This window comes from Staurois parvus, unplaced genomic scaffold (assembly GCF_062004578.1).
Source record: "Staurois parvus isolate SC_StPar_1 unplaced genomic scaffold, SC_StPar_1.0 ptg000388l, whole genome shotgun sequence".
NCBI classification, from domain to species: domain Eukaryota; kingdom Metazoa; phylum Chordata; class Amphibia; order Anura; family Ranidae; genus Staurois; species Staurois parvus.
Genome location: NW_028318184.1, coordinates 405,962 through 428,419, shown reverse-complemented (window position 1 = coordinate 428,419; position 22,458 = coordinate 405,962). Strand labels below are relative to the sequence as shown.

The 22,458-nt window shown below is 40.4% G+C and overlaps 1 protein-coding gene across 2 annotated transcripts in view; it reads right to left on the bottom strand.

The window, feature by feature from the left end:
* Window positions 1–22,458, bottom strand: part of LOC149455743 (adhesion G protein-coupled receptor F5-like) — a 268,072-nt gene that overhangs the window by 44,206 nt on the left and 201,408 nt on the right. For both annotated transcript variants that reach the window (XM_089685891.1, XM_089685890.1), the window contains exons 4-8: window positions 20,303–20,449; window positions 17,372–17,530; window positions 10,232–10,335; window positions 7,210–7,268; window positions 5,579–5,718 (exon numbers count right to left, since the gene is read on the bottom strand). In XM_089685891.1, the coding sequence (XP_089542017.1) occupies window positions 5,579–5,718; window positions 7,210–7,268; window positions 10,232–10,335; window positions 17,372–17,530; window positions 20,303–20,449 (609 nt within the window). The remainder of the gene's footprint in view (window positions 1–5,578; window positions 5,719–7,209; window positions 7,269–10,231; window positions 10,336–17,371; window positions 17,531–20,302; window positions 20,450–22,458) is intronic.

Genomic DNA, 22,458 nt, shown 5'->3' with positions numbered 1-22,458 from the left:
TTCCTTCAACAGGATGACAACTGTTTGTTTTGCTGTTAAATTGCACAATCTCACACATTGTCACCCCATGGATGGGTACTTCGCCAGTAACATTTTACAGTTTAATTACATGCTTATCCTGCCAACAGATCCATACTTTTTTCCACTTTTTGTAACAAGGCAAGCTGTCCAACAAAAGTGTCAGTTAGAGAGTTGGGAGGAACCATATATGACACTGACAGGGCTGCTTGCAAATGTCAGCTATTATTCATATGGTTTAGCCACCTCAATACCGAGACAATTCTGACGCTTCTCTCATATATATATATAAATATCTGCATTTTTTTGCTGGAATTATTTAGAACCCCCAAACATCATATATTTCTTTTTAGGCAGAGGCCCTAGAGAATAAAACGGTGAATGTTGCATTTTTTTTTATGTCACACGGTATTTGCGCAGCGGTTTTTCAAACTCTATTTTTTTAATATACATTCATGAATTTTAATGCACAAATACACAATATAATATCCAATAGTTTGGTAAAATATACCAGATGATGTTACTCAGAGTAAACAGATACATAATATGCCCATGGAATGACGACTACATAAAAATTTCCATAGGCAACCCTTTTAAAGCCTTTACAGGTTACCAGCTTAGGGTTACACAGAAGGTCTGGTGCTAGAATTATTGCTCTAGCTATAACATTTGCAACGATACCTCACATGTGTGGTGTGATCAACCATTTACATATGTGTACAGGACCTACTTATGAATTTGCCTTTGTGCGCGAGCCTTAAGGGGGCGGTGAGGCACTCTAAGATTTTATTTATTTTATTTACATTTTTTATTACACTATCTCTTTAATTTTTTGTATCACTTTTATTGCTACCGCAAAGGATGAACAACATTCATTTAGTGGAACAGGATAGCCCTTCTGTAAAATGTAAAAGCAATCCAGGGGCTCTACAGCTGCTCAGATCACTTTTACATGATTCAGTATTGCCAGCTGAAAAGTTTGATACTGGGGTCATGACTACAGCTGCAGCCATGGTCCCGATGTAACCACTGCAGCCCGGTGACATACGGGTACATCCTATGGGCGGGAAGTGGTTTAAGTGTTTTTTTGGCAAGAGAAAACTAGGCAGGGCTGACACCACTCACAACAGGACTTAGGAACCGAGTGCATTTCTGGCAGATCAGCTGTTTTTTCTGTACTTGCAGGGTCTTTAACCGGGATAAAATGTGGGATAATGTGCATGTATTGTAGAAATGCACTGCATGTGTTGTTTTTTAATAGCGTAAGAAAGAATTAAAACCCATGTCAGTTTATTGGTTTACTGCTGTCTTTCCTTTTACTTCCTGTCCCAAAAGATACAACAGAAAGTAAGAAGTGGTCTCTACAGATTGAGGGGGATTTTCCTAAAACAATTATCACTGCAAAAGATGTCCCCTTCAGTTGGCAACAGAGTTTCTATAGTTCTCAGTCTCAAAAACAATTATCAGGACCACCAATAGAGATGGATAATCTACCTAGTAGGAGCACATAAAGCAATATAAACTTGACAGGGGTTGTAATCCTTCCCTATGCTGTCCAAACCTAAAACCCCCCCAAAAAAACCCTGGTTTTGCACAGAGCAGCCTGGATGCTCCTCTTCTTGTGTCCCCCGCAGGCTCTCCTGGCTCTCCCTTTCTTTCAAGTGCCCCCACAGTAAACAGCTTGCTATGGGGAAACCCGTTGCTCTGTCCATTCACACATGGAGCCACGACTTGGCCTCACCCCTTCTCTCTCTCCTTACTGGCTGCGATCGACAGCAACCAGAGCCAATGGCTCCTGCTTGCTGTCTCAGCCAATGAGCAGGAAGAGACACGGGACAGCTGAGGCTGTCATTCACATCACTGGATTGCGATGACGCTCAGGTAAGTATTGAGGGGGCTGGGGGCCCTGCTGCACACAGAAGGTTTTTTACCTTCATGCATAGAATGCATGAAGGTAAAAAACTTTCAGCCTTTTACAACCAATTTAAAATTTCCACACACGGTAAAATCAGCATTTTTTCTTAGAAAATTATTTAGAACTCCCAAATGTTATCTATTTTCTGAAAGCAGAAGCCCGGGAGAACATAATGGTGGCCAGTGCAATTTTTTTATGTCACACGATATTTGTGCAAAATATTATCAAACTCACATTTTCAAGAAGAAAAATGCTAAAGTAAATTTTAGTGCACACAAACACAATGTAACACCCAATGCTTTGGTAAAATAGAAAATACGGGGTTGCATTGAATAAATGGATATCAAACATGCCAAGACTCATAAGTGCACATGGCAACAAACTTCGGTACTTAAAATTATTTTATAGGTGATGCTTTGAAAGCCTTTAGAGGTTGTCAGTTTAGAGTTAACCATGAATGGTGGCCCTACAATTATTGCTCTCACTCTGATGTTCATAGTGAAATCATGATGTGTGTTGCAATAACAGATCCGAGCACACCCCTTAAGAATACGTGTAATTGCATGAAACGCGTCACGGAGGAGCTGTACGCGGTGACGTCATGCCACCGAGACCACGAGGAGGTCCGGCGGCCATCTTGAATACTTATATGGTCAATGCATTTTCTTCTGCTGTTTTGGCTGCTGTTTTGGCTACTTATAATAAATGAGCATTCTTCAATACTACACTATGCGCATCCTTCTTTCTGGCTCTTTATGAGCCAATACAACTACAGAGCCCATTCTGGAGGACGGCAGTGATGCTGCAGATAACCCAGGGGAAGGGGATCTCTCTGACCAGACCAGGCTGCTTATATCCTCAAAGGGGACCTCCGGCTGACAACTATATACACAAATGCGTATTATGATTTCGCATTTGGTGAGTACGCAATCTTAACATATACTCCTGGCACATCACCTGAATGATCATTAGAGGCATACGGATCACCTACCTGAGACCATTTTGGATGGATCTTCACTATTATTATTCTGTAGACTTTTATATGTCATAGTTTGGAGTGGTGTTTTTTAGCACTATTACGTGTTCACAATTGTCACGTTATTAGCATGATACTGTAGATATATTACCGTATTTTCCGGCGTATAAGGCGACTTTTCAACCCATGAAAATCTTCTGAAAAGTCGGGGGTCGTCTTATACGCCGGTATACGGCGAGCCGGTGTAAGGGTGGCACTTTTTCGAGGGGCGGCGCGGCACCGCCCCCCCTCCTCCTCCAACGGACACTAAGTACAGGTGTGGGCAGAGGGGCTGCTGTACCTTACCTGGCTCCGGTCCCACGATGATCCAGTCCAGGAAGCGCGGCTGCTCCTTCTTTCAGTTCGGCCGCTCGATGGTCGCGCGGCCGCTCGGCTCCGCCTCCTCACCGGTGATTGGGCGCCAGCACTGGAAAGGCACACAGGCGACCAATCACCAGCGAGGAGGTGGAGCCGAGCGGCCCCGCGAAAATCGAGCGGCCGAACTGAGAGAAGGAGCACCCACTGACACCAACAATGGGGCACTATTCCTCCTCCCCACTGACACCAACGATGAGGCACTGTTCCTCCCCCCCACTGACACCAATCATGGGGCACTATTCTCCCCACTGATACCAATGATGGGGCACTATTCCTCCCACTGATACCAATGATGGGGCACTATTCCTCCTACTGATACCAATGATGGGGCACTATTCCTCCCACTGATACCAACGATGGGGCACTATTCCTCCCACTGACACCAATGATGGGGCACTATTCTCCCCACTGATACCAATGATGGGGCACTATTCCTCCCACTGACACCAATGATGGGGCACTATTCCTCCCACTGACACCAATGATGGGGCACTATTCCTCCTCCCCACTGACACCAATGATGGGGCACTATTCTCCCCACTGATACCAATGATGGGGCACTATTCCTCCCCCACTGACACCAACGATGGGGCACTATTCCTCCTCCCCACTGACACCAACGATGGGGCACTATTCCTCCTCCCCACTGACACCAACGATGGGGCACTATTCCTCCTCCCCACTGACACCAATGATGGGTCACTATTCTCCCCACTGATACCAATGATGGGGCACTATTCTCCCCACTGATACCAATGATGGGGCACTATTCCTTCCACTGATACCAATGATGGGGCGCTATTCCTCCCACTGACACCAATGACGGGGTGCAATTCCTCCCACTGACACCAATGATGGGGCGCAATTCCTGCCACTGACACCAATGATGGGGCGCAATTCCTGCCACTGACACCAATGATGGGGCGCTATTCCTCCCACTGACACCATTGATGGGGTGCTATTCCTCCCACTGACACCAATGATGGAGCACTATTCCTCCCACTGACACTAATGATGGGACACTATTCCTCCCACTGACGCCAAAGATGGGACACTATTCCTCCCACTGACACCAATGATGGGGCACGATTCTTCCCACTGACACCAATGATGGGGCACTATTCCTCCCACTGACACCAATGATGGGGCACTATTCCTTCCACTGACTAATGATGGGGCACTATTCCTCCCACTAATACCAATGATGAGGCACTACTCCTCCCACTGACACCAATGATGGGGCACTATTCCTCCCACTGCACTAATGATGGGACACTATTCCTCACACACTGACACTAATGATGGGGCACCATCATTGGTGTCAGTGGGAGGAATAGTGTCCCATCATTGGTATCAGTGGGAGGAATAGTGCCCCATCATTGGTGTCAGTGGGAGGAGTAGTGCCTCATCATTGGTATCAGTGGGAGGAATCCTGTCCCATCATTGGTGTCAGTGGGAGGAATAGCACCCCATCATTGGAATACCATACTGAAATAGCATACCATATTGAAATCAAATCTGATGTTTTTTCATTTTTATTTGGTGTGCGTTGGAAGAGGGGTAGTCTTATACGGCGAGTATAGCTCAAACCCTATATTTTAACAGGAAAAGTAGGGGGTCGTCTTATACGCCCAGTCGTCTTATATGCCGGAAAATACGGTATATTTACATGTGATTTGCACTGTCACCTTATATGGGCATATTATTGAGTTATTAATTTTTACATATGGATATATATTTTTATATATTTATTGTATATAGTGCTTAATTTTAACAGTCTACTTTTAGCGCTGCACCTTTCTTTATCTGTTGCAATCACTATCTACATACATGTGCTGGATCTCTGGCTGCATTTGCATTTGCGTGTATGCACGGGAGGTGGGGAACGAGGGTGCTTTAAAATTTTGTTTTATTATTTTTATTTAATTTTTTAATTTTTTTTAAAATGTAATGTTATTACTATTAAAATGCAGCTAACCAGCAACCTAAATGATAGTACTGGGCACGCGACAGGTACTCTTTATGGAGATATCAAGGGTATATTAGACCCTCAATGTCTCCCCTGCCCTCCATAGCAGCTAGTCAAGCACAGGAAATGATAGTTTCGAAAACTGGAAGTGACAAAATCATCATCGCTTCCAGATTCATTAGTCACAGAGGAAATCAGGGAACGATAGTACAACAAATTGTACTATTTGCATACAACATCCTTCAGCCAACATTTTATGGAACAAAGCAACTAAATGTCTTACCTTGGACCATAGTTGTAACAGAAGTTGCTGTGTAGGCAGTGGTGGCTAGGTTTTTTATCAAAGCATTATTGGCAGTGGTAAGTACATCCGCAGTGGTAGGTTCTGAGACCACAGTGTAATCTGCAATGACGCTCCCAGGTCTGAAATTTAAAAAACAAATATCACGGTGTGCAAAAACCAAAGCCCAAATCCATCTAGTCAACATTTTTTTTTCTGTTAGTTTTGAAGAGAATAGAAAAACAGTAAGGATTATTTCCATTATAACCTATGACTAAACAGAAACAACTTAAAATGTTTTACAGATTTGCAGTCAAATTTGAGAAAACCCCACTGTATGCTTGTTATGTTTTCCTATTCACACAGCTAATTTATCGAATCCAAAAGTGGCTGTCCAGCAATTAGGGAATTAAAACAGGTGGTAAGGAGGTGATACAATGCCTCCTGACTGCCTGCCTATTGGTGTCTGAAGTGTGATCCGAAAGTGGATTGCTCCTCAGACTGTAAAGCAAGTTTAAACAAGGCTGTATAGACAGCTAAAAAGATCATTAGTGTAATGCCTCAGAACTATGCAGGCACCATCAAATGGGAGGCCACTTGGCCTAGTGACCCAGGCAACAGATCAAGGGGCCCCTAGACAACTCTTGAGGAACCCTGTATGAGTTTGGCTGCTCTATACCAACTGCTCAAGTCCTCTCTGGGCAACATCTAATGTTATTCTCCCCCTCTCCCCATAATATGGAAATGCAAAAGCAATATGAAGCTGGTCAAATGCACCTGTGAAGAATTTTAATGATCTCAGAAACATGTGACTTTTGTCTATTGAAACCTGTTGGTACAGGCTATTAGGCCCAGTTCACACTAGTGCGGGCCCATGTTTGCTCGGGCATGGCAGCACATTCATTTGAATGGGCTGCTAGGCTGCGTGAGCCACACAAAAATGCAGCCACAGGGAAACTGCATGGTCTTTTTGACCATGCGGTTTCTCAGCAGTTCCAGCACCTGCAATTGCACTGCGGACTGAGATGCATGGGGTGCCATTTAGAATGGCAGCCCCGCGCATCTTGCAAAAGCAGCACGATTTGGCTGCGGGTGGTTGCAGGTATGGGAATTGATGCAATTCCCACACCCACAACCGGAATGCACAGTGTGAAGCAGGGGTCATAGATGCCGGACCATCTTACCCAGGGTTTCACATATCATTAACGAAAACAGCAAACCCAAATATTCCTGCACTTGGGGATGGACCCAATGGCTCTGAAGAAGAGGCAAGTCCTCGAAACATGTTAGCCTGTTGGAAGTCCAGGGTTCCCATTGCGGACAGTCACGTAGTGTGCATTGGACAGTGCTGTTCTTTATGATGTGCCTTTGACTTTATTGTCATTTGTGAGTACGATACCCATCTTTACTCCTTTAATAAATGTTTTTTAAGGTAAGGCACTAGGCCAGTGTGCCCTCTGTTTTTTTATATCCTTTCACATATCATTGGTATTACTCTCTATTCCTTACCAAGCAGGACTATGTTATCTTTTTGCTTGCTGTCTCTTTGTTGCAGTGCATGTGTGTTTCCTATAAGTCTAAAAATCAATAGCTACAGAATTTTGAAACACTACATCCTCATAATAATTTCTTACCTGAAACTAGTAACTTTGGCTGATTGGAAGCCAGGAAGCGTGTTATAAGATATATTAAACTGGAGAACAAAAAAAATGTAGATATAGGGTTAGGAACAACCTAGACATGGATATAGTACTATGTTTTATTGAGGTATGATTGCTTTAGGGAAGTAGGGTTGTAGAAGCAGTCTGGAGGAACTAAAACCCCTGGCAGATTTTTTTACTTTGCTTCCTGTCCCAGTGAAACAGGAATAAGTCAGAGTGAAACTCACTGAAGTGAGGAAAATCCCCTATTTAGTGGTCACCGGAACAGGTTCTGTTCCAGTGACAACTGAAATCGTCTGGATTTCCCATCACTTTATGTCCTGGTGAGAGTGGTCACAGGACAAACACAGAGGGTAGTTTTTCCAGCGGTGACACAGACCAAAATAGAAACTTGACAGTAGTCTCTCTACTCCATCGAAAACTTAAAACAAATACCTGAAATAACAGACATTGAACTTTATTTTCAATTTAAAAGTCTAAAGCTTAGTTTAAATATTAAAAAAAATTATAAAGACAATCTAAAGCCAAAACTTTATTTTTTTTTGGATAAATAAAAACTTTTCCTGTCTATGTCCCATTGATACGATTTCTCTTCACTGCCTGTACCAGACACAACAGGAAGGAAGCCATGATCTCTACAAAGTGAGATGAATCTCCCTCTTAGACAACTGTCACCTTAACAAGTGTCTCCATTGGATGATTTCTCCTCCACTCCTGTTCCAGTGACAACTACAAAAATTAGCTTTTGCCATTGCCTTCAGTCCTAGTGACAGTGGTAATCAGGACACATACAGAGAGTGAATCTCTCCAGTGGAGACACAACAGGGGTTCCTTACCACTCTATACTAATCGAAAAAAGGTTTTGGCTTCATACACACTTTAAAGAATCAATAGTTAAATGGTAAGCCTGTGAAAACAAATTGTAACATTTTAAAGCTAAAGGGAAGGCTTGCCATACATATGCAATTTCCATTAAATTGTAAAGATTGCTTCTTAATTCTGAATAACTGTGTTGTTGATCTGTTTGTAAGGAAGGGGGGGGGCAGTTAGCTAGTCTGCCACTAGGTGGCCCTGTCCCAAAATGGTGTGGTAATAGGGAATATTGTAATTGGGTGGCAGGTCCCCTTTAGAAAAATCCTTTGAGCAGTGATGTCATCAGTGTAGTCGGTGCCCATATAAAGGCCAGGAAGGGGGGCATTAGGCAGACGGGCATGGAAACCAAACACCCACACCTATACGGATGTAGTCCACACAGCCAAAGCCTTGCAGTAGTGTTGTCTGATGAAATCCTCAAACATGGTCTAACTGGACTTGGAGTGGGATGCAGAAGGTCTTGCAGGTCAAGCTAATGTTCTCTGGGAGTGCACTAATGTCCCTGGGACTTCTAGTGACACCTGGGAGTGTACTGAACCTAGAGGAGAAGCTGCAGCAGTCCTGTCTTTGGAAAGACTAGAAGAAAGTCATGAGCTGGATATATAAAGCCTCACGGGCAAGCTCCATTTTAAAAAAACAACGCTTTCCAGTCCTATATTAGATCTATGGGCAGCTGGATATAAACAGCCATCATGTTAAGGTCCAATCAATCAAGTTTCTGAGCGGAAAAACAGAAATAATTGCAGACCTCTTCCCTTTTTTTTTCCGGACCTGGATGGACTCAGAGGTAAGTGAATGTAAACAGACACACCTCCATTTACATTTGCCTGCCCATAGACTTGCATGGATTTTCCAATTAGGTCCACCTGAAAAACTGATAGGCAGACCTGGCTGGAAAGCAGTGTTAATTTAGACATCACATTTCAATTTAGTTTTAGTCATAGTCTTTTGACTAAAATGCCATTTTAGTTTTAGTTGTATTTTAGTCATCCGAATTGTTTTAGTTTTACTTGTATTTTAGTTGACTAAAATCTCCAGTACATTTTATTCGACTAAAATCGAATGGGATTTATTAAATTGTAACGCATTATTTAAGCATTTCTCTAGAATTTCCAAACTCATTATATACTCCAGGAGTATCTAAAATCTAATAACATATTATTTATGCTATTAAAGTTTGAACAAACCACACAGACACAGATTTTGGAATTGATTTTAGTCATAATTTTCGTCAATTGACGAAAAGTTGAATTGATTTTCTTTCAGTTTTTGTCACTGAAAATTATGATGAAAATATTTTCGTCAAAGAAATTAACACTGTTGGAAAGCTTGTGTGAAAGGAGCCTAAGGCTTCTATAAAGAGTGGAGCCCTAGAGAGCCCATCTCTGGAAACATCCTCAGTTCTAGGAGGATAGTCACTGATTCAGCCTGATTGCCTCCTTTCAAAACCTAGAGACCAATTATTGGGGCGTTTTGCCCTTTAAAAGAGAAGTATGGGATTTTTTTTTTCAAATCATACTTACCTAGGTGGATGCAGCATTGGTTCGATGCTGCATCTGTCCCCCGGTGGCTCTAAGTGTGAAAACTCAGCAATCACATGACTGCTGATCACCACCACTTTGAGCAGAGAGCAGTGACTGTCAGTGACCGCTACTTGCTCTGCCCCCCCCCCCACTCACTGGAGCACTGGGCTGTGGAGGGGGAGGGAGCGGCTGGCTCAGGCTCTCAGCAGATCCTTGAGAGGAGAGCTTCTCCAGACCCCGGGGTGGATCCCGACTTTAGTCGGGATCTTTCCCCAGCCTGGACCGGCTGAGTGACGTCAGCCGACAGCGGGCTTCATGCACTTCAGCCTGCTGTCAGCTGAAAGCGGGTCACAGGTTTGCAGAACAAACTGCGCTCCTGTGATCCTCAGGAGAAGTACAGGAAAAAGAGGTTTCGCTGTACTTCTCCTTTATGGAAATGTAAACACTTATCTTTTGGATACCTCTAGAAACAACTTGTAAGATTAATCAATAATCTGAAGGAAAGCAATTCAGTTCATGTCTATAATTGAGGCCATATAAAAATTCAGAGCAATGTTTCATTTTATACATATTCATCTCTGCTGAAAATTTAAACGTACCGAATTTTCCAGAATGTTTTTGCATTCTTGGTATGCGGATGAAGCTGGGTTCAGAAAATCAGGCGTAAAATCTTTCAAGATTGTGAGACTCAGTTTTGTAGTAACTGTAAAACAAAGTATTCCACGGGTCAAACAAACATAGTCCTGGACCATAAAGGGCCATATAGGGAAGTACACTTCCTTGAAAAAGTATTCATACCCCTTGAAATTTTCCACATTTTGTCATGTTACAACTAAAAATGTAAATGCATTTTATTGGGATTTTATGTGATAGACCAACACAAAGTGTCACATAATTGTGAAGTGGAAGGAAAATGATAAATGGCTTTCAAATTTTTTTACAAATAAATATCTGAAAAGTGTTGCGTGCATTTGTATTCAGCCCCCTTTACTCTGACACCCCTAACTAAAATCTAATGGAACTGATTGCCTTCAGAAGTCACTTAATTATTAAATAGTGTGCAATTGTGTGATTTAATCTCAGTATAAATACAGCTGTTCTGTGAAGCCCTCAGAGGTTTGTTAGAGAAGATTAGTGAACAAACAGCATCATGAAGGCCAGGGAACACACCAGACAGGTCAGGGATAAATTTGTGGAGAACTTTAAAGCAGGATTAGGTTATAAAAAAAAAATCCCAAGCTTTGAACATCTCACGGAGCACTGTTCAATCCATCATCCGAAAATGGAAAGAGTATGGCACAACTGCAATCCTACTGAGACATGGCCATCCACCTAACCTGACAGTTCCGGCAAGAAAAGCATTAATCAGAGAAGCAGCCATGGTAACTCTGGAGGAGCTGCAGAGATGCACAGCTCAGGTGTGAGAATCTGTCCACAGGACAACTATTAGTGATGCACTCCACAAATCTGGCCTTTATGGAAGAGTGGCAAGAAGAAATCCATTGTTGAAAGAAAGCCACAAGAAGTCCAGTTTGCAAGAAGCCAAGTGAGGGACACAGCAAACATGTGGAAGAAGGTGCTCTGGTCAGATGAGACCAAAATTGAACTTTTTGGTCTAAAAGCAAAGCGCTATGTGTGGTGGAAAACAAACACTGCACATCACCCTGAACACACCATACAAACCATGAAACATGGTGGTGGCAGCATCATGTTGTGGGAATGCTTTTCGTCAGCAGGGATAGGAAAGCAGGTCAGAGTTGATGGGAAGATGGATGGAGCCAAATACAGGACAATTTTAGGAGAACACATGTTAGAGTCTGCAAAAGACTTGAGACTGAGGCGGAGGTTCACCTTCCAGCAGAACAACGACCCTAAACATACAGCCAGAACTACAATGGATTGGTTTAGATCAAAGCATATTCATGTGTTAGAATGGCCCAGTCAAAGTCCAGACCTAAATCCAATTGAGAATCTGTTGCAAGACTTGAAAATTGCTGTTCACAGACATTCTCCATCTAATCTGACAGAGCTTCAGCTAATTTAAAAAGAATAATGGGCAAAAATATCACTCTGTATATGTGCAAAGCTGATAGAGACATCCCCAAAAAGTCTTGCAGCTGTAATTGCAGTGAAAGTTGGTTCTACAAAAGTATTGAATACAAATGCACGCTACACTTTTCACATATTTATTTGTAAAAAATGTTGAAAACCATTTCTCATTTTCCCTCCACTTTACAATTATGTGCCACTTTGTGTTGATCTATCACATAAAAATCTCAATAAAATACATTTACGTTTTTGGTTGTAACATGACAAAATGTGGAAAAGTTCAAAGGGTATGAATGCATTTTCAAGGCACTGTACCTCCCAAAGCCTAGCTGAAAAACTCCTAGAGATGGCATTATCCCATCCTGCCTTGTTGTTAGGATGTTGCTAAGACACTCCCAGCTGTCATTGCTTGACCTCACCATCATAGGAGGGAGCTTTCAAACCCCTGCCCATGTGTGGTACACAATCTCCTCCATCTCAGTATTGCTAAGCTCAGATCTACTTTGATGGGGGAGAGAGAGAGAGAGAGCGTGTTAATGGGTTTGAATGGCATGAGTGTCTAAGCAAACATGCTCACCCCCACCATCACAGGAGTGAGCTCTTTCTCAAATTCAAACCCTCTAACATGCATGCTCTCTCCCCTGTCACTTCGCAGTAGCTCTGAGCTCAGTGAGGCTGTAATAGAGGAAAAAGTGAACAGCAAATGTGCGGGGGGGGGGGGTTTGAAGGTCTGATCCTGTAGTAGAGGGGGTGAGCAGTAATGGCTGCGAGTTTCTCAGCAACATCCAAGCAACAAGGCAGGGCGAGATGACGCCATCTCTCTGAGCTTTTCGGCCAGGCACATACATGGCCTACACCCATAGCAAGTCCAGCTTTAGTGAGAGCTGTACAATTTGTTTTTGTCTACAGGCACCCTTTATGTGTTTAGGCATTTTTTTGGTAAAGGTGAACTAACCATTTAAAGCAAAATCTGCATCTTTGGCTGGTACATCAACATTGACAACATTTCTATATGTTCAAAAAAGAACTGGTTGCAGCTGATCTTATGGAAGAAACTGCACATTCACGACTGCATCACAATAAGGGCAGTATTTTCAGGCCACACAGTATTGTAAAATGGGAAAAACCTGGATAAGAGATCTTGCAGGCCCTAAAATGTTGCATTTTCACCTATCGTGAGCTAATAATTTCAATAAACCTTTGAACCATTGATTATGGATTCATGGTGTGTTGGCAACATATATTCCGGTCTATGCTGATTTTAGTCAACCTGCTGGCAGTTGCTGTAGCACCTTCCTTCTCCAGGCTGTGTCCAGGAATACTAGTGTTGGAAATATTGTAAAACTGAGGGACAGGAAGTGACTGAAAATCTCCCATCGGGTGTACAGTCAAAAACATATTTTTAGCAGAGTGAGGAAGAGTTACAGTTTTGAACAAGACGTCTTTGCTGTTTGTGACATCCTGTCCCAATGACATCCGCACCCCACATTCCTTGTACTGGCGTCATAGAAACAGGAAACAAGGGAGAATCTTCCAAAGACAAAATTAAAAACTTGTCAGAAACTTTCACTCTTCCCCACCCTATCCAGAACAAAAACAATTGGTTGAAGTTAGGATCACTGTTCATGCCTCAACTTTTCGAAAACCCTTTCAACCTTTTTAACATGGAAGATCACATGATATAACTTTCTGAATTAGTGAACCCTGCTAATAATTATTACATCCACAGTTCACTGTACAGTGTGATAATCACTGGGAAAAATCCTGCTTACTCTTGTGGTCATTGGAAAAATCCTAATTTTATAGGTAGCTAAAAAGATAACTTGCATCAGTGGTTACCTAACTGAGAGACAAAGGTTCCTCCTTGCTCAAGGAACTTCTAGCAACTTCTGGAGGAACCCTAGCATACCAGGGAACCCTGGTTGAGAAAGGCTGGACTAGACTGTCACTCGCTCCCCACACTTCAGTAGTAAGGCGTTCATCTTCTCCTTGCTTATGAGTTATACAACTACAATGCCATTTTTTTATTCCAGCTTAAGTCCTAAAAAGGACAGCAGACTGGAGGCTGTCCAATAGTGGCGACTAGTAAGGAGAGAGGAAAGCACCACAAGATAGTCCCCATGATGTTTCAGTCACCACTCGACTGTTACTGCAGCTCCTATGATCTCTCTCTCTCTCTCCATACATGAGTACACCCCTTGTGAAAAGCAAGATTTTAATCAATATCTCAATGCACACAAAAACAATTTCCAAAATGTTGACAAAACTGAGTTTAATACAACATTTATTTAGCTCATTACATGAAAGTAAGGTTAATAATATAACTTAGATTACAAAATCTTCAGTTTTACTCAAATTAGTTGATACAAAAATGAATACACCCCACAACAGAAAGAGCTCCATCTAGTATTTTGTATGACCTCCATGATTTGTAAGGACAGCACCAAGACCTCTAGGTATGGAATAAACAAGTTGGTGACATATTGCAACATCAATCTTTTTCCATTCTTCAAGAATGACCTCTTTTAGAGCCTGGATGCTGGATTGAGAGTGATGCTCAACTTGTCTCTTCAGAATTCCCCATACGTGTTCCATTTATCTTGGTCACTCCAGAGGACAGAGTCACAGTAGTCTTCTTCTTTTTCAACATGGTCTTTGGTAGATTCTAGGCGGGCTTTTTTGTGCATGAGCTTTTAGAGAAGCTTCCTTCATGCGCGACACCCATGCATGCCATTCCTTTGCAGTGTACACCACATTGCGTTTTTTCAATAGAAGATGTACCTGTCAAGCTATTAACCTCCGCAGACAGCCTTGACGTCTCTGTGAGATTGTCGCAGTTCCATATTTGTTAAATTTTTGTATCACCTTTGCTACAGTATTCTGACTGGTAAGTAAAGCTTTGCTGATCTTCTTGTAGCCTTCACCTTTCTTGTGTAAAGAAATTCTTTTCTTTTTCAGGCCTTGTGACATTTCTCTTCCATGTAGTGCTATTGCTGACAGCATGAAATGGGAAGGGGTTTTCTTTGTAAAGTAATGCCCTTTAATAATCAACTGTCTGCTAGACACCTGTTTAATGAATAATTAGACTGACCTGTAGTTGAATTCTTGTTAATTAGGATTTTGTTATCTACAATTTAGCTTTGCTCCTAAGACTTTAAACATTGGGGTGTATTCATTTTGGCAACATGGTCTTGAATTAATTTGTTAGGAAAAATACTTTGTGTGTGCAAATTAAAAAATCTTGTTTTCAATCAATAGCCCGCATTTGTGGGAGTATTTTGTAGTATAGTGTTCTAAAGAAAATTATGATTTTGAAAGGAAAATAAAGGTTTTCTGACAAATCTGTTGGGGTGTACTCACTTTTGCTGAGCACTCTGTGTATATGTATACACACACACACATACACACACACATACACACACATACACACACACACACACACACACACACACATATACACATACACATACACACATACACACATACACATACACATATATATATATATATATATATATATATATATATATATATACACACACACACATACATACATACACACACACATATATATATATATATATATATATATATATACAGTGTTCAAAATAATAGCAGTGTGTTGAAAAAAGTGATTAAAGCTTAAGAGCCTTCTAATAGCTTTTATTTCCATACACACAAATGCATTGGGAACACTACACATTCTATTCCAAATCAAAACATGAAGAAACATATATCAAATTTGTGTTGTTCCTCTAAAAAAATTTAAGAAAAGTGAATATTAGACTGTTCAAAAAAATAGCAGTGTTTGTATTCTTCTTTACAAACTCAAACATTCACTATATAAACTGAAAAATGTTTGAAGATTTTGCTTTCCTTTGAATCACTTAATGAATATTTAGTTGTATAAGCACTGTTTCTGAGAACTGCTGTACATCTGTGTTGCATGGAGTCACCCAACTTCTGGCACCTGTGAACAGGTATTCCAGCCCAGGATGATTGGACTACATTCCACAGTTCTTCTCTATTTCTTGGTTTTGCCTCAGAAACTGCATTTTTGATGTCACCCCACAAGTTTTCTATTGGATTAAGATCCGGGGATTGGGCTGGCCACTCCATAACATCAATCTTGTTGGTCTGGACCCAAGATGTTGCACGTTTACTAGTGTGTTTGGGGTCGTTGTCTTGTTGGAACAACCATTTCAAGGGCATTTCCTCTTCAGCATAAGGCAGCATGACCTCTTCAAGTATTCTGATGTATTCAAACTGATCCATGATCCCTGGTATGCGATAAATAGGCCCAACACCGTAGTATGAGAAACATCCCCATATCATGATGCTTGCACAACCATGCTTCACGGTCTTCACAGTGTACTGTGGCTTGAATTCAGTGTTTGGGGGTCGTCTGACAAACTGTCTCCGGCCACTAGACCCAAAAAGAACAATCTTACTTTCATCAGTCCACAAAATGTTGCGCCATTTCTCTTTAGGCCAGTCAATGTGCTCTTTGGCAAATTGTAACCTCTTCAGCACATATCTTTTTTTCAACAGTGGGACTTTGCGGGGGCTTCTTGCAGATAGCTTGGCTTCACATAGGCGTCTTCTAATTGTAACAGTACTCACAGGGAACTTTACACCTTCTTTCATCTTCCTGGAGCTGATTGTTGGCTGAGTCCTTGCCATTTTGGCTATTCTTCTATCCATTCGAATGGTATTTTTTCACTTTCTTCCACGTCTTTCAGGTTTTGGTTGCAATTTTAAAGCATTTGCAATCATTTTAGCTGAGCAGCCTATCATTTTCTGCACTTTTTTATATATTTTCCCATCTCTAATCAACTTTTTAATCAAGGTACGCTGTTCTTCTGAACAATCTCTAGAACGACCCATTTTCCTATGAATTTCAGAGAGAAATGCACTGTAACCAGCATGTACAACATTTGCTGCCTTCCTTCCTTAAATAAGGGCAATAATTGCCACCTGTTTTTCAAAGAATGAATGACCTCACTAATAGAACTCCACACTGCTATTATTTTGAACATGCCCCTTTCAATTAGTGATTCAATTACACAGAATCAGCAGCATGCATGTCATGACTGTTGGGTCTGTTGGATTTCTATTACTCTACTACACCTGCTAGTAAATTATTTGCCATGTAGAAATATCATTTCTACCAAAAACAGTGATTGATCAGGTTAGTGATGTCTGACTGCTATTATTTTGAACACAACTGTATATATACACACATATATATATATATATATATATATATATATATATACATACATACACACACATTCAGTTGTATCTGACTCTTGGCGATTCTGTGGGTACAAAGATATGTCTGAGAGTTGAGATCCTTTTTGCACAGACTTTTTTTGCCAAATGTTTATGAGGTGGGTTTCAAGCTCGTTCCTCAACCCTCCCTTGGGACTTGCATGCAGAATGTGAGAACACATGTGCATAGTCAATTTGTGCACATATACTAGGGCAAGTTTAGAGTGGAGCTAATGAACCTAACAGCATGTTTTGAAGTGTGGGAGGAAACAGAAGTGCTCAGAGGAGACCCATGCAAGCACATTGCAAGTAAAAGTAATAACTAGTAATAAAGCCAATTTCTTCTAATCATTTTTTATGCTCAAGGTAACAATTCATACATACAGTACATAACACACAGACTGTTGGTTCCTTACCTGTTTTGGGCTGGCAGAACTGGGTGGGAAATGTTGAGCTCTCGATGCAGCTGCAGTCACTGACACCGGAACATGAAGCGTATATGGCACAGACATCGGATGACCACACAAACCCGCTCTCACAGGAACACTGCACCACTGATCCTGTTTGGTTACAAGCTGAGGGGAAGTACAGCAAGGGTGGGTTTTGATATAATAAATATACATTACTTAACATAGAGCAGACATGAAAGTGTGAACTCTTTTTAATGTACAGCATTATTTTTGATCACTAACGGGTTATGTAGAGACTTTTGGAAGAAGGGTGCTCTCAGAGAAAACAGTGTATCTGTAGAAGGTGTCAGAGACGTGGACCATCATGTTGTTTGGCTATGGTGAGCATACAGAACTCTAATTCAGCCCTGGCACATTGATCTGGAGAAGCCCAGTACAATCCACCATGATATGATCATTCTTAAACTCTTTCTGCAAAGTTGTTTTTTCCTGCAGACATGACCTACATTAGCCTATGGTAAAACAAAAGGCAAAACTTTATTTATTTTTTTCTAGAGTAAGGGTGGGTTGTAACACCCATTGGGTTTTTTGCCATTTATATCAAATTGGGGACATTTTCCTTTCACTTTCTGCCCTTTAGCCAAAACAGGAAATGAGAGGTAATCTCTCAAACGCAAGCGAATCCCAAGGGGTCACTAGCATCACCAGAGATAATGTCCCTATTGGAAACTCTCCTCTTTAGCCCTGTTCTTCCTGTTCTGGTGACAACCCATTATTTAGGATTTAATTTCACTTCTACGTTCCGTGATATTGATAAACTAGACAAACAGAGGGTGAATCTCCCTGACGGGGAAACAAACCGCAATAAAGACCTGCCAGCTCTCTACTCTATCCAAAACTAAAAAAATTTGTCATTATGCAGCTGTGCTCAAAAGTTTACATACCTTTGCAGAAATCGTGAAAGTTTAGCATTGATATTGAAAAAATGACTGATCATGCCAAAAAACGGCTCCTTTTTAAATCATGATAATGGAAATCACCTAAATGGCCCTGATCAATAGTGTACATTCACTGGAATGTTTGGCTTTGGTACAGACACACAAGGTGACACACACAGGCTAATATGGCAATTAAAGGTTCATTTCCCACATCTGGGAATTACTGTCTGTGTATAGATGGCCAATGAGTTAGCTCCCACGTGGATGCACTGAGCAGTCTAGATACTGAGCCATGGGGAGCAAAGAAAAGCTGTCAAAAGACCTGCGTAACAAGGCAATGGAACTTTATAAAGATAGAAAAGGATATAAAAAGATGTCCAAAGTCTTGAATATGCCAGTCAGTACTGTTCAATCAGAACAGAAGTGGAAAATTCAGGGATCTTTTGGTACCAAGCCAAGGTCAGGTAGACCAGAAAGCTTATACAAAAGGAAAAACTGCCATTTATTAGGGTGTAACCACTCATCAAAAGAATCTCTCTGACTCACCCTAATATGGGGTGTGGATTCTAAACCGAATTAAGCTTATGAGAAAAAGGTTAGCAGCTGACTAGAGCAAACTGCCAAAAAAGACGGTATATTATAAATCCTATGCGGAGTAAACCATCACCATCAATAGTGGATGCAAATAATTTATTTAGATCATAAAGATCATTGGAAAGGTTAGGCATTATAGACATGGTGAACACACAGTCAATCACTAAAATAAAATCAGTGAATATAAAAACAAAAAAAGTCCTGCGCATTCACTTAGCTGCATCAATTAAATGGCTTGAAAAACCATTGTTTGAATAAAAAAAAGAGTAAATCTTCATATATAGGAGGTTTTTATGGTGTATGGGGGTCCATAATAATAGTATTCTAAATGGCTGAATCTTTGCAGTGTCAAGTTCCTGTTGTTTTCCAATATTGGAAATATCTTTGCACTTCCCTCATATATTCATCAATGTTGGGTGGTAGGGTAAATTTCCAATAATGGAAAACAACAGGAACTTGACACTGCGAAGATTCAGCCATTTAGAATACTATTATTATGGACCCCCATACACCATAACAGCCTCCTATATATGAAGATTTACTCTTTCCTATGCAAACAACGTTTTTTCCAGCCATTTAATTGATGCAGCTAAGTGAATGAGCAGGATTGTTTTTGTTTTTATATTCACTGATTTTATTTTAGTGATTGACTGTGTGTTCACCATGTCTATAATGCCTAACCTTTCCAATGATCTTTATGATCTAAATAAAGAAATTATTTGCATCCACTATTGATAGTGATGGTTTACTCTGCATAGGATTTATAATATATCGTCTTTTTTGGCAGTTTGCTCTAGTCAGCTGCTAAAATTTTTCTCATAGACCAGAAAGCTTGCACCCACAACTACCAGAAGAATTGTTCATGATACAAAGAGACTCACAGGTAACCTCAGGAGAAATACAGGCTGCTCTGGAAAACGACAGTGTGGTTGTTTCAAGGAGCACAATACAATGATACTTGAACAAAAATGAGCTGCATGGTCGAGTTACCAGAAAGAAGCTCTTTCTGCGCCAATGCCACAAAACATTCTGGTTACAATATACCCGACAACAGTTTTTTGTGACATCGTATTGTGCTCCTTGATACAAAATTAATAAAAGATTTTTGCTATGATCAGTCATATCTTCAGTATCAATACCAACATTTCACGATTCCTGTCAGGGTATGCAAACTTTTGAGCCCAACTATGTAAAAAGCAACAACAAAAAAATAAAACAATATAGTCTTCCTAGTTCATCTGTGGAAGCCTTTTCAGCTGTAAAAACAGACCTGAGAGGCCAGAGAGATCACACTACACTCTTCAGTAGCCCCCCACCTCTCCCCTTCTCAGCACTGTTTGGCTCATCAAAAAAAAAAACTTGCTAAAAGCCATTTCACTGTAATTTTACCATAGTGAGAACTTACTTGTGGTTACTTTGATACTTGTGATATTAGTGTCTCCAATGCCCACCGACAAGGGGAAAGTCAGATTATTGGTTAGGTACTGCTTTACTTGGATAGCCATTGAAGGGTCAGGAATACTAATCTCAACATCCAGAATGTAGTCTGATACTAAAAAAATGAGAATGACATGAAACAATTAGCATAGTATTTATAAGTGCTAAATTTACACACCAAATTAAAGTGGTTGTAAACCTCAGACATGAAATATGAACAAAGCATATCCCTCAATAATGTGTAATTGTCTCTAGAGTACTAAGTGTTATTTCTGTCTGCTGCTTTATTCCTCTGCTATCTGCATGAGTCACTTCTGACTAGTTTTCCTGACACCAAGAGAAAAATGGTGACAGGGGAGGGACCTCCAGCAGATTGACAGCCTCAGCTCTGTTCCTGTGTGCTGTGTAAAAGGGGGCTTTTCAGAGTTGAGAGATCCTACTTAAATTCTGCACTTTGAATGGATGTAGGGGAAAGACAGGTACAACGTATGTAGGAGAATTTGTTTAATTTCTGTGTATCATCTGAGATCAGTCACTTCAACGGGTATATGTAGGTGTTTACAACCACTTTAAAATGAATGAACTTAAAGTGTATCTAAAACCCAAACCAAAACTATATAATGCTGCAGTTTACCAGTCCTTAAAATTTGTGGCTGCATTTGTTTTTTCTTCTTATTTTCCATTATTTTCCTTTATTGGGTATTGGGTATTGGTGATCCTGCAAATAACATACTTCTTGTCCCTGGGTGGCTACAATCATTCATCCTCTGTTTCCTCAGAGGATCCCTCTTCTTGACAAAAATAAGAGAACATTGTTTTTTACTTCCATTTCAACCCACAGGAAGGTACCAATTATTGAAAAATAATGCAGCCACCATATCTAAGGACTGCTATGCTGCCATATATTAAATTTTTTTTGTTGCTTTGTTCATTTTTTGTTCAGAGATCTACATCCTTTGACAGAATAAATTATTCATCAAGCATTATACTATTGTGAGTGTGTATTTTAACTGATGTAAGGTGTTATGCTCTATGTCTGAGTATCTTCAAGCAAATCATAGGAATGCATTACTCAAAAAAAGACCAGTAGGTGGTGCTGCCTACTTTAGTAAGACTAATTTCCCCAGATTTCTAGGAATTGAAAATGCACCAATGTTGTCAAAAAGCAAACAATCAGATATGAAAGAAAAAAAACAAAAAAATCTATCTATGTAGGTTTGCTTAATTTTTCTGAGCCCCTGTATTGCAGGCCAGATAGATAGAAAGAAAAGCCAAAAGACTCATGTCCATCAAGGTCAACCAAATGACAAAAATAGTCTGTAAACCTGCAGTTGATCCAGTCCAGAGGAAGTAAACAAAAAAACTTTATAACAGGTGATGCAATTACAATAGTATTGTAACTATAGTGTTTCCTTTTATATTGTAAAGCACCGTGCAAACGGTTGTCGCTATATATAAAATAACAGTGCAGCACTATCAATAGTACAATTGGTCAATATGGAATATCATATGATGTATCCAAAAGTCAGAGTCATTATTGTGTCAACAAGTGTAAAGATGCAAAAGGTCAAACAATTTTACATCTTTACACTTGTTGACCCAATATTGATGCTGACTTTTGGATACATCATATGATATTCCATATTGACCAATTGTACTATTGATAGCGCTGCACTGTTATTTTATTTATTACGATACGAGGTTTATGTGATTCCTTGAGTGTTCTAGCTGCTGCCTTTATGAGCGCTCTCTACATTTTTGCATTTTCTGGTTGTCGCTATATAAATCCTGTATTATAATAATTATTGTAATTGAATAATTACTAAACATTATAATAATAATAAGAAGAAGAATGCAGTGTTATAATTATTACATTTAATAGCTGGTTATATTCTGGTCATTTAGAAACACATCCAGCTTTTTCTTGAAACCATTTACAAAGGGGTCTAGTCCACAGTGTCACATCTCTTAATGTAAAGAATTCTTTCCATATGTGGAGGCTGATGTGACTGTAGACTTATTAGTGCTCTTGCAAATGAATATTGTCTGTGATACGTTTTTTTTTTAATTTGCACTAACACTTAGAGGGTTAGTTCACCTTTACAAAAAAAACTGCCTATGCAG